The following is a 19192-nucleotide window of genomic DNA, read 5'->3' as shown; positions in this document are numbered from 1 at the left end:
CCAGAAGCACTGTGACCTGTTGCTGTTGTGGCTCAAACTAAAATAAGGAAGTGTAGGCCACTTCTGCGGTTTCCACACCAACTCCAGCTGTTGAATAGGTCAACTATGGCTAACAAGGAGAAATAGCTGTGGGAAAATAAAGGTGTCTCTTCAAGTCACCAACAAGCAGAACTTGTCTGACAACCAACAGTTATGTAAGATTTATTAAGTGAACATTTTTCCATCATAATACAATGTAGGGCAGTGTGACAAAGAAAGCAAGAGTAGATGAACATGAGATGAAAGAGGAAAATCCAATGTATCAAAATTCGATGTGAGAAGGAAGTTGTGAATTCCACCACTACATAAAAAAAAATCTTCCAAAAAACACTTGTAAAACCAGAGATATGACACCGTGTCACATCTACATGTCTGACAATAAATCAATGACAGATAATGGCATTTCTGGGGCACAAGGGATTTATTTACAACACATCAAAAGTACAGAAGGTAAGTAGGTCAATTTGTTAATTTTAAAGGTAAACATTGGGGTTCAACTGATATGTTTTTTTCATGGCAAAAAATAAAATAAAAATTCCACCTCAAAATTTAAAAAGATTCAGTGTTTCCCCCAGAGATTTATTGTTGGCACAACTCTACATTGAAATTAAGCACTAAAATAATGTGAAAAACCAAACCAAAATTCAGTGTAAAACCAATTAATCAATTTTAGCAAACATGTGCAATATTGACCATTGATATCTAGCCTACAGCAATGTAATCAGTTGACTTAAAGAAAGAAAACAAATACAGTTTAAAGACCTACAGGGTAACAGAACACTAACTCATGAGCTGCTAAGATTGTCATGTTCGCCCTAAATTGGTTAAAGCCATATAACCTGAGGTTACAGCGTTCATGCTTTATTTTCCACTATGACTGAAAAATGGCATCAAGTACATTGGAGAGGACAGTAGAAAACATTGAGTGTATTTGATTAAGACATTCATCACAGCAGTAACAACTTTGCATAGCAAAATCTGACGTCCACCCATTACTGTGCCCTCTGTAAAAATATCGACCGCACCCACATTCCTCGTAGACTTTGCTAGTTTCTAAGGTATCCTGCAGCCACCTAGCAGGTACAACATGCTGTTTTAGCCAGTAACTCCAAGTTAGACCTAGAGATACTAGATTATTCAAGAGTTAAGCCAACTTGTGTGAATTACGGATATAACAGAGTTCCATTTATCACCTGCAGCTGTGCAAAAACTGAATACAACTTCTTTTTCACAAATAAAACATATTTACTCTCATCACTACATCAAATTATCTGACAACAGTTACCAATAATTTACTGCATCCATCTTCAGTTCCCTCTATCATTTTAATTTGGGGGAGGGGGGGGGGTTATAGAGGACTGGTCACTCGTTGGCAGTGACAGAGATGGGGTTGACATAGGCGGCTCCCTCCAGGTCTTCTGCCCGCTTCCTGCGCATCTCTGCCGGCGGTCTGGGTGGAGGATTCTGAGGCGGGTTCTTGATACTCTCTCCAACTGGCTTTCGGGTCTCCTTCCGTGGAAGAATGGGCTCCCACTGTTCACCTCGGATAGCTGCCTAGGAAGCAAGAAGATGACCACGAATACAAGTCAGTGATAGTTGGCTGGTCCGCCAAAGACGTATCATTGTTGTTCATTTCTGAACGGACAAAGTTTTGCCAATAAATGTGAAATTTGAAATGGAGATAGTGTGTGGAAGCTTTCTTCCAATTTGAACTAGTTTATCTTTTACCTCCAGTACCTTTACCTTAAAATCCCAACAACTGAGGACTGATGAGTAAAACATTATCAGTTTAATTAAATCAGTTTAATTAATCTTGTAGAATCATGGTTGTATCCATAATCATAATTATACAGACTGTGCAGCCTGGAAAGCATATAATCTTGGTTGGCACATAATCTAGAAAAGTTAAAAATACCCAAGTCATACCTCTGACTGGTGAGATTTCATAACTACAGAGTCATGTCTCAATAGAGATACCAGGAATGGAACAAACCCTTCCTTGTTACCATTTCCTTGTTTCCATCAACTGCTCACGTCCTCCATTAGCTAACAACTGAATTACTGTGGCTAATATATAACATGATATATTATATACTAAGGGTGGAGACTAAAGTGGAGAAGGCCATTAACTTACTCCTAGGTAGATGAGGCTGGCGATGCCCAGGCAGACACACCCGAGGACAGTAGCAAGCATGAAGCCCCCAGGAACACAGACCCTGAGGAAGAAAGAAAGAAAGAAATAATGTTTTTGAGGGAACAAAAGACAAAAACATCTAGATGCCATTGTGTCGAAGAGACTGGGTGAATGAAAAGAATGCTGTCTAGCAAAAGAAACCGGCAGGTTCTAATGAACTCACGCTGCATATAGAAACGCTCTGACATAGTAGTTCCTGGTCAGCGGCCCAAAGGATTTCACACACACAGTGAAACAGTATTGACCCCTGAGGAAGATAAGAAACAAAGAGTGGATAGAAGCTTCCGTGTCTTGACTGAACAGCATAATGGTGATCACCACAGAGTTTACTGCTTGTTACAGAAGCACTGACTTATATGGCATCACTTACGTCCTCTCCACACTGGTGCCCTTGTTCCTCCTGCCTCTTGGATACTCCAGCAGACACACAAACACCCCGGCAGCTCTGAGCGTCTGTCAAGGCTGCGACACAGCTCACAGGTTTCTCTAAGTCACATAATATAAACTCTGACAGGGCATCAAAGCTACTCAAAATAAATGGAAGTAGTAGGGGGAAACAGGGCAAGATGAGCCACCCCTTGTTTCTAGGCAACCATACACAAAATGAATCATGTGATCACAGATTTAGGAAGAATAATTCATTTCCTTGAATCTGTGATGGAGGAGAGCAGATGGAGAAAGTGGTAAGAGAGCCAGGTCAAAAAAATAATTTCTAGTATGTCAAGTATTTCATCATGGTAAAGATATTGTGATTCTTGTATCTAAATGGAAGCAGATACATGTGAAGCTTTATTATATATTAGTTTAAGGCTTAATAAGGTACAATATGAGGTCAGGTTTAAGTGTCAACTTGCCATGTCCTTGCCATGCTCAACTTACCCCTACATTGTGTAATGTGTCATACTTCTAAAACTGTATTAGCTACAGAAAATGTTTTAATTTCCCTAGAATGCCCGTCAACCTCAAGTATACATTTTTGGAATTTATGAATACTTTCACAGCACAGTACTGTATTTTGAGACTGTCAGGTATATGTAACAACAAAAGCAAAGTGTTTAGCTACAATTTGCTTCCACACAGATGAGGATTTGAGTGAAAATCTCATATCAAAGGTTTACTCAGAGGCTTTCTTGGTAGAAATTAGATTATGAAAATTTTGACAGCTTGAGTGTTGTTTCTTTAGTTCAAAAAGTCTTGTAGTTATTGTGAAGTATATGTGAAGATCAAAGGATACACTCCATAAGCAGCAAACTGCCAGCCTCTGAACTGTCCAGCCACCCCCACTATGCCACCAGTAAGGAGAACTGAAAGAAGGAAGCAGGAAGAAAAAAAAAACATCAGTCCCTACAAGAGACAAGCCCATGTCAAGCTATAGCACTTTCTTTCAGTTCTTCATCATTTTCACACATTGATTTCTATTCGTCAGCTGAATTTACAGTTGGTCGACATGACCCAAACATTTCAGTAATAAAAAAAAATAAGAACTGCTTTTATTCCGTAGACAAACTGGTGAATACAGTTCAAAACAGATTAACTTCAACTGAAAATATTATATATATAAATAGACACTCCAGTGAATTACCCAAACATTCACTCCTATAAAACTCAGTTCATGCATATCTGTAGACAAAGTTTTGTACTCACTGAGTCCCGCCGCCAGCGCCTGCTCATTGGCCCACATCGCCCACTCTATCTTCCCCATAGTGTTTTCACCTGAACAGCCCCGCTGCTGACTGCTGAAACTCCGCGACAGCGACTGTCAAATCTGATTGTTATTACCAGGAAGAAGCCGTATTAAAGACAAAGATGAGCAGGGGAGGCCGAGCGACGTGCTGGCCCGTCCTCAAATCACTCGTCATTTCCGAACTGTGTGGGGCTGCCGCGAGGGGGGCGGGGCTTAATCCTTCAGTTCCTACTGTGATGGACATGCAACTCGTTATTAGGTGCTAATCGGTGCTGCAGTGATGAATAGGAAGGTGGGTAATTTATGACCTACAGGAGGTGATCATCATTACCACCACCATTACAAAATACACATATATATATATTAACAAATTTATACTAATATACTGCTCATCCATGTCTAAAAAGTTAGGTAAACTGTTTTACGCAACTAAAAAGTTGGGTAAATTGCGTATGATGTGCTTTCCAATTTCTTTACATTGATCATAAACTTTTGTTCCTGAAAAATGTATCTTCCAAGATTAAACTCTAATCTGTCATTGGCAAAAAGCAACAGATAACCTACATTGTTGGAAATATATCCAAATGACCACCCACAAAACAAGACTTTACATCAGTTATATAGACTAAAATATATTTTATTAAATTATACAGAAGTTGAATGGAATCGATAGGTACATTTGAAATCTCTTGGTACATTTTCACAAGAGGAAATGATAATTACTAAATTGGCCTTTTTTCACCAGGAAAATAGGTCTTTTTGCATATTCCTCTTTATGCATAGATACATAACCTCCTATACACATGCATTTCTTCTGTTAAGTCAGAATACAAGGTCAGCTGCAGTGCAGTGACCAGTTTTTGCAGTTAAGATCTACACTGGCAGTGTTTTGCACCCTTCTGTCACCAGCTGGATTAGTTCCTGCTGCTGATGTTGAGGATTGAACCCATTAATCAGCCTCCCTACCTCAAGCACTGGACACTTTTTGGATTGTTCACACTCATTCTACTTTCACTTTTCACTTGTTTATTCAAGAGAGAGGCAAGTGTAGGCTTATATAGAGAAATAGAGTTTTCAAGATATGTAGAGAGCTAGATATAAAGATATAGAAATATAGATATAAAGAGAGAGATATAGAGATTGATATAAAGAGAGATAGACCAAAGCAGATTGAGGAATGCAGAGAGAGATAAGAGCATTCTTAATCAACAACGGTAAGAAAGGTGCCTGGTTTTACTATGATTTACAAAAGCCAAGTTACAAATGTCTAACACCAATTATATCTTTGCCAAACGGGATTCCCATTGCTCAAAGGAACTTTGTCCCTTCACGGGCCACAAGGCGTCAGACGCTCTTCTTAGGAAACCCATCAGATCCAAGCAGGTGCTGGTCCGGGTCGTCCACAACCCGAGGGCCTGGGCCAGCCTGGAACACCACACAAGAAAGGGTCAGGTCAGGGTCAAGCTTAAGGTTTACTGCCAAAGAACAGACTCATCCTTTGTTAAGTGTGTTTGTGTTTGTTTGCATGTTTTCATCTAAACATGCACATCAATACAAAGCACAGCAAGAAGGTTTTTTAAAGGCAGTCAGGAGATTCCAGTCAAAATAAAAGTACACGCAATATTGAGCAACCCCTTTTTTTTTTAACAATACATGCAGTTAATAAGCTTAACATGAGATTGGGAAGTGTGACAGATGTGCCAAATTTAAGCCCAAATACACTGTTCAATACAAAGATTGTTCTAAGATCGTATCTACATTAGCACAGCAGGAAACTACGTGATAATATTCACTGCAATATTCAATTGTAGTAGGGCAACCTAATGTGAGGTAAAACCATGTTAAAAGGAAATGGAGACCTAAAACCCAACTTGCAAGTTATATTGCAATCTCACAAAACAATTGCCATATCATATTTTTCTATATTGCGTAGCCCTAAAATAGACACAAAAATACCTGTATCAACAAAGAAGAGCCGCTCCCCAGCTAAAATAACATTTCACGAGACAACTGCTGCAAAAAACACCAATATACAGGCTAAGATATAATCAAGTTATAGCTTAAAAGGCCATAAAAGAATAAGGGGTCAGTACGTGGAGGAAAAATTTGATATTACTGGGTTATATGAGCAAGAAATAACATCATTTTTTGGAGAGAATGTCCATGATAGACTCCTGTAAAGGTCATTGCGATAAATAGTTCCGTTTGTGTCCTTTGCATCTCATTCCAGTCGCTGGTGAAGTTCAACTGAAAAAAGGAGTGGCTCATGGAGACATTAGCTCTGTGCCAACAAGTGTGTGTGTGTGTGTGTGTGTGTGTGTGTACCTTGGTGCTGATAATGTAGCTAATTCCTTTGGGTATGGGCTCTGAACTAACAGCCTGCTTCAGTTCTTCAGAAAGAACAGCATTATTAACTGGAAGACCGTTTATAAACCTGTAGAGGAGGGAGAGACACGTTACAAGGTGGTTGAGAGAAAAACAAACCTAAACACAAAATACTGTAATAGCGTTTACTTGGAATGTAGTTCAAGCCATAAAGTACCTATTTATATCCATCTAATGTATGTTTCAGATGTACCTATTAGCTTGCATACCAGCAACATTTTGCAGAGGACTATGCATAAAAGCTGAGTAGGTCTGGTGAATGAACTCACTGTCCTCCGTTGGTCTCTGGGGGGAAGAGATGGCGAACCACCTGGACAAACTCAGCAACATGCTCCTGCAGAGTGTAGATCACAGCGTTTGGCCCTGCGTCAAAAGTGTAGGCCACCTAGAGGGAAACAAAGACACACCAACTGTCGCTGTTATACCAAGATGGACACATTTCCTGTTGTAAAACCACCCCACAAGTTTCACATCTTCATTACACCATCTCAGAAATTCAATGGCATGAACAGCTGCAAGTTTCCAACACAGACCCCTGGAAGAACTCTCGATATTAGTAAAACAGAAGTAGGCAGGCCACAGCTAAACATTATAAAAGATGGACAAACACTTCCAGGGACAAATGGAAATAGGAACAAGGAAGGCAAATAAAAATCTTCTCCTGACAATCGGTTAACACAACACAGAAATGGAACTACCACTGAAGTATATTGTCTCTATGCTGCTCACCCTTGTCTCCCCGTAGTGCCTGTTATACCGATGCACCAAGCCGATGACTTGACGAGACACGTTGTTGAGGTAGAAGATAGGAGGGTAAGTGTCGAGGCAGGTGGCATGGAATTGGTTACTGTCCTTCATGGTCAGTTCGGCAAATGTAGTGAAGTCTTTCCTGCGCACTGCTTCAATCATCTCCTCCATTCGGCCTGGGACAACGCTCTCAGCCCGGTGCTACACAGAGAGAAAGAGAGGAGAGTGGGTTAGTAACGATCTATCAGCTTCAACAGAGGCATCCCGTCTCAAAAAGTCTGCTGTGTTCAAATGTAATATAAACCATCAAAATACCCAATACTTTGACAGTATTGACAGCAATGTTCGTATGTAGTCACAGGTGAATCATGCATGTCGGAGGGTGAACAAAGTACCTTCAGGAGGCAGCTTGTCTGTACACTGGTTTGCATGCCGGAGGTGCTGCCTACTGGCTTCCGCTCAGCACTGGCCTATAACAAACAGAGCATAGCATGTTAAGCCTGTTATAACCTCTTGTAATTGTGAATTTACACGAGTCAAGACCCCTGCTGTACATGTATCTACTTTCTTCCCCAGAAAATTTCATTTATACAGTATATATTTTTTAAGTATATGATGCACTCACTTTCACACTAGAGTGCACAAGTGCCAAAATAAAACTGACTCATGTCACACTTTCTCATACTGTCTCTCTCTCACACACATAGACCTACCACTAGCACAAGGACCCTGAGTTCAGGCCAGTGAGTCTCTGGCTCCACCTGCTGGGCTAGACTGTCCTTGCCATCCTCTCTGCGCCCCATGATCCACTGGACAAATCCCCCGTACATGCTCCGACAGGCGCTGCCCGAGCCTTGCCTGGCGATCCCGGACAACTCCCCTTCTACCCCAAACACCCGAGCCAGTGTGTACACTGCAACAGAGTGAGGACAGAGGGAATAAGACCAGGGAAGATTGGGATAGCATGGAGATATATCAAACATGAGATATAGAGAGAGCAGAGTTGCATTTTTATTCTAAAGCCCCAAAAGCTAATGATGACATAGGGCCACACCATTGTTTCCTGACAAACATTTTTAGTAGACCATTCAATTTTTGTTTTATTATTTAGTATTTGTGCTTAAATAAATAGTAAGGTACTGGCTGTTTCACGCAACTTCATACAGTTCAAACCTTTCTTATTGTAATGTGTAAAAGCAACTGTTGGGCTTATAATGATTTTATATTGGTACTAAAGTGCCATCAGTATAATTTCAGTCATGCACTGGGACAACAGCTTACAGCAGGTGCATACCTCACACACACACACACACACACACACAAACACACACACACACACACTCACCTAGACAAGCGAAGCCAGCAGCAGAGGAGGCCAGCCCAGCAGCAGTGGGGAAGTTGTTGACGGAGCAGATGTGGACTTTATGAGACAAAGCAGTCATATCCACACCAGGTTCCCCATCACTGCGTCTCTTCCTCGCTAGTCGGCGAACTAAGGCGGGACATCACACAACATTACAAAAGAATGATATTAGCATATTGGCCCACACTCTCTTTAACTCCACGTTGTTTTGCTGCTCTCTGTTTGTGTCTCTTGTGAGGAAAAACCATAAAGACTCACTCTCTCTCAGACAGGACTGTAGTCGTGGATGGCTTATATCTTCTTCTTTGTCATTGAGCCATATTCGATCCTCCTGAAATGATCTGCTAGATGCAACTGTTGTGGTTGTTTTCAGCTAAATGGAAAGAGGGAGACAAGGCAGATCTACGTCAAGCCATAGCTATCAGTCATATTGCACATCCCAGGCATAAGAACCCACAAACTGACAATATTTTACATAATTCTAATCATTAAAAATATACTCAAACATGCAAAGAAAACCAGTGCTTGTAACAAAATTATATTTACACTCAACTCAACTATATTTACACTCATTTAGATTTCATTAGCAGTTCTGTTTTTGGGGTATTTTGCATGAGGGTCAGTGCAGGAAATTGCTCACAAATGTTTAGTTGCTTTACAAATGAGGGATTCTATTTTGAAAATCAAGGACGTTGAGGAAGCAGGCTCTACTGTTTACATTTGCCATTGCATACACAAAATTGACAATACAAGAAGTTTGGACAGGAACAAAAGACTGACTATATTGTTAAGCTGTATAACTTACCTGGTCTTGATGCAATGTGACACTCAAAGAAGAGTTGATGGGTAGAATCAAATCTTCATTTCTCTTCCCCCCTGATAAATAATAACAAGTTTCATAAACAGGCTACACCTTCCATTATCTGATACTGTTAATATTTGTAGACACCAACTAGTATCAATGACTGTTAAAGATGTAATTCTCAACGACACGACACTACGATTAAATACACGACACTTAAATAACCGCCCCATTACTGCCCAGTGTTCAATGAGGAGGCAATAATGTCTCCATACAAAAAGTGCATGTAATATCCATTACACAGGCTTATTTGGTTTGCCTTAAGCCCTTACCTTCACCTACACAAGGCTAAAGTGTGACTAGGTGATACTCACAGTATTTGATGACGGCTATATTGACAGGAGCGGTGCATGTAGCCATGTTTGGCTTGTCGACATTGTCTTCAGGCATAGTTGTCTATTTCAGCTGATAAAAATATTGTTAAATTGTTATTGTTAAATACTGTTTGATACCTGGATATTCTGAAATACACCGTACGATCCTGTTGTAGTATTCAGTGGCTATGGTATGGCTAACTATAGTAATGTCTGCACACAACCGTAGCGCTTCGCCGAGGCTTCTCCCTATTGGTTGGGGTTGAACATGTGGCTACGCCCACCGCCAATCAGAGCGAAGCCTTCTTCGTTAAAGAATCGCGATAGCCAATAAGAAATCATCTGACCACAGTCGTGCGAAAATGGGGCAAGGTCAGGGGACCGTCCCACATGGAGGGAGTGTGTACAGAGCTGGTACAGAGTGTATAGAGCAGTGATTCTCAACCTTTTTCAAATCAACGACCCCGAATTTAGTTCACATTAGAGCCACAGACCCCCATTTGATGACATTTCGTCTCTCGGACAAATTGCTAGATATTTTTATTGCTAGATATGATTTTGTCCAGAATTCCATCACTATCTGAATTGTTGGTAGAGAGACAGTGAAACTATTATCAAAATAGTAATTCTTGTACATTCTCTAATTGCTTTAACTTATTGTAAATGAAATAATGATGATGTAACAATTCATCAATTTGCTGGGGACCCCCTGGAACCGCCTCAAGGACCCCCGGTGGTCCCCGGACCCCACGTTGATGAACTACTGGTATAGAGCATTTGAGGCTATAAAAACCTCCTTGATGGCCTACTGTATTAATTTAACACACATGGTCACTCAATTAGATAAAAAAAAAAAGCCAATGCATTATTTATAGGTGAAAATAAAATCGCCTGTTTCTCATTTATGCTTTTTTATTTTTAAAGTTGGGTGGATATAATACATTTGGCAAATCAGTAACTGTTGTTTTTTCAAAAAATTGAAATTGTGGTTCCTTTAAAAAAAAAAAAGAATGGAGGAAATTCTTCATACAGACACAGTAAGCCGACTCTTCCCGAGGTGCTGAGGATAATGTCTGATGATGTGGCACAGCCGTCCCGCACTTGCATCGAACATAGACACAAGTAAAAGAAACCGGTGCCTTGACTAAATGTAACATCAACTTGTGTAAAGATGAAAAAAATTAAAAAATTTCAAGAGGAGTGAACCGTTATTCTTAAAACAATTGGTAACTTTAGTAATGGTTCAGTGTAAAAACAAACATTTGAATTTAAGGCTTTTTTATTTTTTTATGTAAACCTTTAAGATACATGCCAGCAAAAAAAAAGGAACATATCAAAGTGCAACATCCAAGGTTAATGGGATGCTAGCATTGAACAGAAAATAATGTACAGTATTCACAAAGCAGTCTAGATAAAATGCATCTGCAACAGTATCTGTTTTGCATTTTGTCCAGCTTCTTGTGTTTGAACAACCAAAGTCAACCATGGTGAAAATAAAGAAAAGGAGTAGCTACCTATAGAGAAGCACTAAAGGATTGTTATGGTCAGTCAGGGGTACAACACACGCAGTGCAAACTTGTAGCGTCTTGCTTGAAAAGAGACTGCAAAAGCACAGTTATATTCACACTGTGTATGTTATACCCCTCCATGACTCATTGCCACAATATCAACCCCACCCAAATTGTTCTTCCTTCTTAGTATGTAGTTTCCAGAACCACACAGACGCTGGTGTGGCATCCCAGGATTCAACTAAGGGGAAATCACTGGTCAAATATTCTATCAACAGAGTCCCACTAAAGCACATCCTCTCCTGAATTCTGCTGTTAACCAGCCTGGCTCACTTCAAGGCTCCCGTTCAGAGTGCTAGTAATCGTCCTCCTCGTCTGAGTCCATCACCCTCCGTCTGTTGAACTGAAAAGTACAGAGCGTCAAATGATGCAAGATGGCCTAGTCAACGATAATGATTCAATGTGACATTCCAGTGGTACTTACTGTGACAGTTGTCTTTTTCTCCGTTTGCTGACTGACTTTTTCTAGGATCTCGATCAAGCCCGACTCTGAAATCTGACAGAGGAGGAAATCCATTCATTGCACTGAGCGTATATGGAAGAATATCAACAAACATATTCCAAGCATCAGAGGTCATTCTCTCACCTTTCCTCCTAACTTCCCAAAACGAGCCATCTGAATGAGATAGTTCTCAACTGCGTTGGCCTTCTCTGGCTTCACCAAAGCAAGATTGCTCACTGAAAAGAGAAGAAGATAATTGTACCAACTTGTGATTACAAGCAGGCACACTGATTAGGTACCTGCTATCTGATGTTGCATGATATGATATAAATTGAAGGGAACATCAGCCAATTTTTGCAAAACTCATAGGGCATGGGGTCATAGGACATTTATTTACACTGCAAATTTTGTAGTGATTCTGTACTACACTCTTAATGCCCTAGGGCTGACTTGGCTTTATACAGTGATGATGCTACGACCTAGTAGAGCATTTACACTGTATGTCAGTGTATTTTCTAACATTTTGTATTCCCACAAGAGTAGCACTGATTTCCAAGTGTTCCCTTTAAATAAGATAAACGATAACAAATTTGAGAGCAGACTTACATCTGGCACGGGCAGACTGGTCTAGAACTTGAGCCAATATAGAGTTCCTCATCTCCGTTTCTCTGTGAAGAGATAGTACCAGAACAATATTGCCACATCAGCACTATCTGTTGTTTGGATCTGAGACCAACTGGATTAGATAAAAGAAAAAAGAAAAAAAAACATCAAAACATCTGCTGCCAAGCCAACAGAACACTAGCTTTGTCCCATAGCCACACTGGCAGGTCCATTATTATTCCATTTTTATTAAGTTGTTTTCAAATATGCTATGGCTCAGCACAACAATAATGTCCTTCATATTTTGCATATAAATGTAGCTGATTTTAAAGGGTATACAATGAATGAACTGAAAGACTAAATGCGCACAGGCAGAACAGTCACAATACTGGACCCAGATTAGCCGACATACCAGCTGCTCTAATTCATATGAGGCAAACTTGCTGAGTGGAGAATTTTTGGGGGGCCTCACTTCAAATGCTACAAACTGGCCTGATTGGAAGGATTTTAGCAATTGTTTAGGGATGTGAGCCAATCAAAACAAAGTCCAGTTGTGATGTTAGTATGAAACAGCCTGTAAAAAAGGATGCGTTTGGAAAATTCAATAACTTTCAATTTAACCAATCAAACAAAATACAATTTTAACAAGGTTTTCAGTAAACATCTTAGATCCCAAATGTATAAATGCTTGGGCATCTATTAACAAATGACGCGTCTTACCTTTGTTTGGCCTCCTGTCCTTGCTGCTCATTTGAAGCATCCTGAAAGATTAAGTGAAAAAGTCACACTTAGCTTGTACCATCGTATTCATCCAGTTGGAAGATTTATAGCCTAATAACTCCAGCATACACTAAACATGCTGAGATAGTCTCACAAATTCCAAATGAAAAGTAGCCTAGTTGGACAACTGTCATGGAATTAAAATGAGCCTCCCCAAGTTTCTGCTGCTGAAAGTTGATTTTGCTGATTTCAGAAGGGTAATCTCACTGCTGTGGAAAGTCCAACTTTTGACTCAACAGATTTGATACCACTGTCTCTAAAACACGATTTTGGAATGGGTTATTTGACCTAGGTATTTATAGTCGTAAGAGCAGTTTTCTTAAACAGAGTTTATCACAACATGTTTCAAACGAGAAAGTAACGTGCAGTTGGGGAAAGAGCTGCTGAAATTTGATTTAAGGCCAGGACCGACTGTGTAGATGAACTTTATATTTAGACAACACCAAGACGCCAGGCAGAGGTGTTCATGTGAGATACGGACTCTTTCAGGACCAGTCCTGACAGGTTAAACACAGTCCAGCACAGCAGAGCTCTTACACCTCACTGATGGGGCCGAGCCAGTAAGGGAGATCTCAAGGTTTAATATATTATATTTGATTAAAAAAATGTCCCTGTATCTTCACACTTCACAACTGGTGTTTCATTAGCTAACCCACATGATGTGTCATCTTTCATTGGCCTTTGGCACATTCACTGCAATGTTTCCTAACAAAATTTGCAAATCAGTTCTGAATTCATAACTGGAAATTACTGGTTTGGCTCAACAACTGAAAGATGAAGAGATATAGGGACTGAGTGGCTTGGGCAGTGCATGACTGGTTTAGGCCCAGTAAAGCCTACAATCACCAACATTACATACCTACAAACTGTGTGTGTGTTCAGTTAAATGTCTTAAAAAATGTACAAATATTTAGGCCTCAATTAACCCAATATTCATAATGAATTCCATCATTATTTGATTCAGTATAAATTTGTATTTATTATTTTTACAACTCAATCAGATGACAACAGAGAGATATCCACCTTTTACTTTAAAACACGATAATTTAACTTGTCACTTTACTACGTAGTTAATAAATCCTGATGTGCAACGGTGTGCTGATGTTGCACTTGAGCAGATACGGATGTTCAAAATGGTGTATAAACCCTATAAACTCAGACGCTGGCCTGCCCTCTCTTTGACAACTAAAGAACACGGAAATATTCCCAATATGTCCCCGAGTCCAAAGTCCGCCTATTCTTTTGACCAAAAGAAATTTGGAAAAGACAGATTTGTTGCTCAGCTACCGTTAAGCTAGTTGGGGCGTGTTAGCTTAACGTGTTGCCATGTCAATGCTTAGAACTCAGGCAGAAATTCTGACAGTGGAGTACCGTTAGGTATTATTTATGTAACTCGGTTGATTACACTTCCATTCGGCATAAGCTTCGCATCATGGAAAACTAGCTTGTTGGCAGCTATGTTAATTTTAGGTCGGTTAAAGTGGTTGAGTTACTGTACTTGGCTAGGGTTAGAGTTTAAGCTAGACTAAGTTAGCTAGCAGCATGAGCATCCCCTTATATGGTGGGTAAAAACACGCTTTCTCAGCTCATCTTGTCTCCTTACCCCGTGCTTTGCCTGTAGCTCCGCCATCCTTTGCCGCCTGATTGCTTCTAATTCGTCGTCTGCCATTGTTTATGATACAAAATTCAATAAAGAACTTAAAACTGAAACGGGTAAGATACTGTTACGCTATGCACACAAAACTCCTAAAAGGGGCAAGGCCCGAGCTAGCTCAGGGGAGAGTAATCGACATCAAAAACATCAAGCCAACATCCAGGGTAGAGCAATCGAGCATAGTCTTGTTCTTCTTCTTCTTTTAGGTTTTATGGCGGTAGGCAAATAACTTTTGGTGCATTACCGCCACCAATTGAAAAGGAGTATGAACCAGGGAACTACAGTAACACAAATCTCAACAATCAAATAAATAAATAACTAAATAAATACAATGTTAAACTCAAATCCTGTGTATTAGTCCTGTAGAATCTAACCCTGGAACAAATACTTAAAGCATATGTCTCCTGAACATAACTGTCTCTTTTAGTATCTCTCTATCTCTATCTTCCCTACATTTTGCACACTCAAATAACACATGCTGTGCTGTTTCCATTTGCTGTTTTTAACTATGAGCAATGTGACCTGTTGGGCCTAAGCTTCTTGTTTTCCCCACCTCCTTTTGAATGCTGTATAAATGTTGTCTCGTCATTTCTTGATCCCACTCTGACATTTCCTTTTAATTTGTCCTCTTATTAGACTTTTGGTCTCCGCTTTACTGAACTTAATTTCAATATCGATCCGATCAGCTTTTGTTGCTTCTTTTGCGCTTGTATCTGCCTGTTCATTTCCTGCAGTTCCAGAGTGTGCTGGTATCCATATGAAACGTATAATGATCCCCATCCTCTGAATTGTAAACAGAGATGGTAAAATTTCAAATACTAGGTCTCTTGCCTTATTGACTTACATGACCGTAAACCCATCAATGCTGCACAAGAATCTGAAGAATTAAAACTTGAGGTGGCCTCACCCCCTTAACCTGTTGTAAAGTTAAAAAGATAGCAACCATTTCCCCTGTAGAAACTGAAAGGTGATCTGTTATTCTTTTTTTTTTTTTTTCAGTGACAACAAAAACTGCTCCAACCTTTCCTTCTGTTAGTTGTTTTGAGCTGTCCATGAAGGTTGTAAAAAAAAAAAATCCATATTTGGAGACAATGTATGATGCCACTTTGCCTAGTAGTTTCTTTATTTCTGTTCTTTTTAATCCATTTCTAATAACTCCAAATTCAGGCTAGCCTATATGTGGAAATGAAAAAAGCCATGGTGGAACTGCAGGAAGTAGCCAACAACAGTGGGACTAAATTGTTTGTCTAATAAACCCATTTCTTCAGCTTTCTTCTCCCATACCCAACCAAAACTTCCTGTCATTCTCTTCCCTTTCCCCCAGCATGGATCTCCATGACCCTGTTAGCTAACCCAATATGTAACTGCAAGTTGCTTTCTTCTCATTTCCAGCGGTGATTCACCAACTTCTAGTGAGTCTGGATCAGAGAACTAGACAAAGAGAACTTTTGATATTCACCATTCAGATTTAGAAAAATAACTGTTCGAAAAAATACATGAAAAATATCTGACAATACAAAAGCAATGCTAGGATGTATCATGTTACAGTCTTATTTATTTAAATTTTTTCCCAAAACATACAATGATAGTCTATATCAGCCCAGATAAAATCCATGGAAAAGACTTCACACTGTTAGAGCTGAGGACAGATTATATGGAGTATAGGATTACAGTGTATCTTCTTAAAAAATGTGAACTATAGTCTGTTTCATTCAGTGTATAATACACAAAGATTACAGATGCCTTCGGGAAAAAAAACTCAGAGACAGGAGGAAAAGACATACTGACTGTGAAGCTTAGACACTAACATATTTAATAATTAACAATTATATTGCACATCTTGATAAAATTTCTCGCAATGGTTGCAGTGGTGATAATACTGTTGAAATTACAGTCTATAAATTGAAATAAATTTGCTTAACTAAATAGCCAATTCTGTTGATTATAACGTCATTATAATTGAACATCATCATCACAAATACACAGTATTATTTTTGTCACTAGATAGTGAGTGGCAGCTCAACTGGTGCTGAATGAATGTCTTTGGTGTACTAGTTGCCTCTCTGCCTCTGATGTATCAGTGGGCCATGACCTTTGACCTCTAGCTCCCTCTGTACGTGCTGTAAGAGAAACGACTCAGAAGCAGAGGGACATGGAACTTCTGACTGGGGTCGTCTATAGTGAAGACAATCTGCAAAGAAACAGAGAACATGTGAAGGAGATCAGCAATTAGATTTAAGATTAATCCCCCAGATTGGTTAATTGCATCATGCACAAAGACAACATTGGCACGCTTATTCACTCAGTCAGTTTAAAAACATATAAGAACACAACGAAGTCTGATTGAATAATTTGCTTAAAGGATGACAGCTGAGCATGTTGAGGTGTCAGATCATTAACAGATTGAGCCATTCCTCACCTCAACATATGGATAAAAGGAGGTCTCCCCCATACTCTGCCAGTACTGAGCTGTCTCAAAGTGCATTTTGTACACAGCAGATGTAAACATTTCTCTGCTGATGAGTCCTGGGCAGCGGCCATCTTCATTAGTAGTCCTGTAGAGAGAGGACACGATTGGCCATTTGAAGTTTTGTGAAAAGTATTGTGAATTTTCCAATAGTAACGTTTGTGATTCTCCACAGACTATAAATGTGGAGAATTTTGCTCTCAGGATTTACCCAGTGGTGATCAGACTCCAGACGGCAGTGGAAGGGTCCAGTCGATAGAGGCTGATGGCCATGTTGGACCCAGGGACACCCATCGCAGTGTTCAGGACATGGGTGGTCAGCGGACTGCTTGGGCCTGCCATCTCTGCGCTCTACAGAGCAACAGAGGAGACACCAGAACAACAAACTAGTCTCATGAAGGGACCTTGGGTATGAAGTCCCAATGAAGTGAAAGCTTGTCGTAAAGGAATCACATGGAGCCAAAATATTAGAAAAAGACTCATATTCACACAGGCTTAGTTTTCTTCTAGCAACACTGAATTTACATGTGATTTCTATGATCTTTGTGGCAGTTTAGTCAAAATTTGAATACATGAAAGGAGATTTAATTAAATAAAATTGTTTTGAAGCTGCTCCATTGATGATGAATAGTCTCTGCATTTCTGTAGTTAAAAAATTCTCTTCAAAAACAGTTTCTACAACTTCTAGGTCATAAAACTATTATTAGGCCTACTGTTAACCCTTTCAGTGACAATGGCTAGATGTAGCCATTGTAGTACTACTACATTCAAACAACAATAATTAAACCAAAATGGTTTGTCATTTCAGTGGCTAAAATTGTATTGAAGAAACATTTCTTAAGAGACTAATATTTATTTAATTTACTGAGCCTGTTGTTTTACAGTAAACTTGTTGGAGTTTTCTCTGCCCCTCTCAGTTCTCACAGAAACAGCTCCACATCCATGCACACACAGAGTTCATGTAGTTACTACTATATACTATACAATATATATATATATATATATATATATATACAGTATGCTATACTCTATTACATCTGTACTGTATCAACACAACATTACATTTAGTCTGCCAAATTAAATAGCTTATTATCAAAGACGTATGCTTACCTTACTTCCAGACAAAATATGAGCCTTTAGTTGTTGCAGCCTGTGAGCGCTCATGTGCACAAATGAAGGAAATCCAAACTAGGTCTGCAATCTTAACTGAAAATTGTAATTTTATGGTTAATTTAGCAGCACCAGATTTTATCACATTACCTTCACAAGGGTTTGCATACTGTGCTGTTCAGCATGTCATAGCACATGTGCTTATCTTTTTGTCAACAGAGCACTGTGGTTGTGTAAGATCTCCTTTTGCCACGCTTTGCTTTCAATACTTTGAACATGCTGGGAATGGACGCTCAAAGTGAACTGCAGTGAGATTGAGACACACTTACAGCACAATTAATGGAATAAAAGTAATTTAATCCCTGTTTTTCAAAAAATGTTCTGGCATTGGTTCGTTTGACTGCCGGGGTAATGACCTCAGAATCCCCAACCTGCAACCTCCTGTTGGAAATCCACTAATTATCCATTAACAGACATTATAACATGTTGGTCTTGCAATTTCTGTTGTGATACTTCACTTTAGATAATATATTCACTTCTATTCACAAGTCAATAGTCAGGTTTTTCACAACCTCTTATCCTAATCAAATCAGGGTTCAAGTCAAAATGTCCAATCAATGTATTTTTTTTTCTTAAAATATGAGGAGGCCTTTTGTCCTAAAACTTTGACAACAAGCACAGATTTATCTGTCACATCATTTGTCCTGATAAGAGCTCTATAATAAATGTAAACATGGTGACTGTTACAAACCTTTAGTGGACTGGATTCCTCTTTCAAAGCTCTGCTGTGGTTTCTTCTATTTCAAAATCAATTCAGTTTTCCTTCACTTCTCACTCACCGAGCTATGTGGCACATGGTGCCTTTTTTCTCAGTGACAAGAATCTGCCTTATAATTATGTGTAATGCTCATCATATTGTAATGAAATATGAGAAATCCCCTCAGCTCAATTCAGAAGCTGATGTAGCAGGGGAATTTAGC

General features: G+C 39.5%; 4 protein-coding genes across 4 annotated transcripts; all 4 read right to left on the bottom strand.

Annotated features, from left to right (window-relative positions):
• Positions 1-172: 172 nt before the first annotated feature.
• Positions 173-4027, bottom strand: cyba (cytochrome b-245, alpha polypeptide). Its single transcript, XM_071907975.2, has 6 exons — positions 3878-4027; positions 3468-3537; positions 2604-2678; positions 2397-2480; positions 2174-2255; positions 173-1593 (listed from the first exon to the last, which is right to left on the bottom strand). The coding sequence occupies exons 1-6, from the start codon at positions 3933-3935 to the stop codon at positions 1402-1404; spliced, it is 561 nt and encodes a 186-aa protein (XP_071764076.1). The 5' UTR covers positions 3936-4027; the 3' UTR covers positions 173-1401.
• A 562-nt stretch (positions 4028-4589) lies between these two features.
• mvda (mevalonate (diphospho) decarboxylase a) lies at positions 4590-9696 on the bottom strand. Its single transcript, XM_071907986.2, has 10 exons — positions 9589-9696; positions 9218-9288; positions 8671-8785; positions 8395-8541; positions 7763-7962; positions 7445-7519; positions 7032-7250; positions 6572-6687; positions 6243-6351; positions 4590-5342 (listed from the first exon to the last, which is right to left on the bottom strand). The coding sequence occupies exons 1-10, from the start codon at positions 9662-9664 to the stop codon at positions 5262-5264; spliced, it is 1209 nt and encodes a 402-aa protein (XP_071764087.1). The 5' UTR covers positions 9665-9696; the 3' UTR covers positions 4590-5261.
• Positions 9697-10849: 1153 nt separating this feature from the next.
• pdcd5 (programmed cell death 5) lies at positions 10850-14766 on the bottom strand. The gene is made up of 6 exons (XM_071907981.2): positions 14585-14766; positions 12922-12962; positions 12205-12266; positions 11743-11834; positions 11581-11652; positions 10850-11499 (listed from the first exon to the last, which is right to left on the bottom strand). Exons 1-6 carry the CDS (start codon positions 14648-14650, stop codon positions 11452-11454), a joined length of 381 nt encoding a protein of 126 aa, XP_071764082.1. The 5' UTR covers positions 14651-14766; the 3' UTR covers positions 10850-11451.
• A 1970-nt stretch (positions 14767-16736) lies between these two features.
• uraha (urate (5-hydroxyiso-) hydrolase a) lies at positions 16737-18330 on the bottom strand. The gene is made up of 4 exons (XM_071907989.2): positions 18213-18330; positions 17314-17453; positions 17055-17190; positions 16737-16826 (listed from the first exon to the last, which is right to left on the bottom strand). The coding sequence occupies exons 1-4, from the start codon at positions 18264-18266 to the stop codon at positions 16737-16739; spliced, it is 420 nt and encodes a 139-aa protein (XP_071764090.2). The 5' UTR covers positions 18267-18330.
• Between the last annotated feature and the right edge of the window lie 862 nt (positions 18331-19192).

This window comes from Centroberyx gerrardi, chromosome 1, assembly GCF_048128805.1.
Source record: "Centroberyx gerrardi isolate f3 chromosome 1, fCenGer3.hap1.cur.20231027, whole genome shotgun sequence".
NCBI lineage: Eukaryota > Metazoa > Chordata > Actinopteri > Beryciformes > Berycidae > Centroberyx > Centroberyx gerrardi.
The sequence above is the reverse complement of the archived record's forward strand: the minus strand, read 5'-3'. Positions and strand labels throughout refer to the sequence as shown.

Excerpts from the sequence above, each read along its gene's own strand:
- cyba (XM_071907975.2), bottom strand. The coding sequence starts at position 3,935 with ATGGGGAAGATAGAGTGGGCGATGTGGGCCAATGAGCAGGCGCTGGCG. Across the intron at positions 3,538-3,877 it reads GGCGCTGGCGGCGGGACTCA|TTCTCCTTACTGGTGGCATA; the intron begins GTGAGTACAAAA and ends TCCTTCTTTCAG. Across the intron at positions 1,594-2,173 it reads CCAGCCTCATCTACCTAGGA|GCAGCTATCCGAGGTGAACA; the intron begins GTAAGTTAATGG and ends CTTGCTTCCTAG.
- mvda (XM_071907986.2), bottom strand. The coding sequence starts at position 9,664 with ATGCCTGAAGACAATGTCGACAAGCCAAACATGGCTACATGCACCGCT. Across the intron at positions 9,289-9,588 it reads TATAGCCGTCATCAAATACT|GGGGGAAGAGAAATGAAGAT; the intron begins GTGAGTATCACC and ends ATTATTTATCAG. Across the intron at positions 7,963-8,394 it reads TGCTGGCTTCGCTTGTCTAG|TGTACACACTGGCTCGGGTG; the intron begins GTGAGTGTGTGT and ends ACTCTGTTGCAG.
- uraha (XM_071907989.2), bottom strand. The coding sequence starts at position 18,266 with ATGAGCGCTCACAGGCTGCAACAACTAAAGGCTCATATTTTGTCTGGA. Across the intron at positions 17,191-17,313 it reads TGGAGTCTGATCACCACTGG|GACTACTAATGAAGATGGCC; the intron begins GTAAATCCTGAG and ends CTCTCTCTACAG. Across the intron at positions 16,827-17,054 it reads CCTTTTATCCATATGTTGAG|ATTGTCTTCACTATAGACGA; the intron begins GTGAGGAATGGC and ends GTTTCTTTGCAG.
- pdcd5 (XM_071907981.2), bottom strand. The coding sequence starts at position 14,650 with ATGGCAGACGACGAATTAGAAGCAATCAGGCGGCAAAGGATGGCGGAG. Across the intron at positions 12,963-14,584 it reads AGCTACAGGCAAAGCACGGG|GATGCTTCAAATGAGCAGCA; the intron begins GTAAGGAGACAA and ends TTAATCTTTCAG. Across the intron at positions 12,267-12,921 it reads GGACAGGAGGCCAAACAAAG|AGAAACGGAGATGAGGAACT; the intron begins GTAAGACGCGTC and ends ATCTCTTCACAG.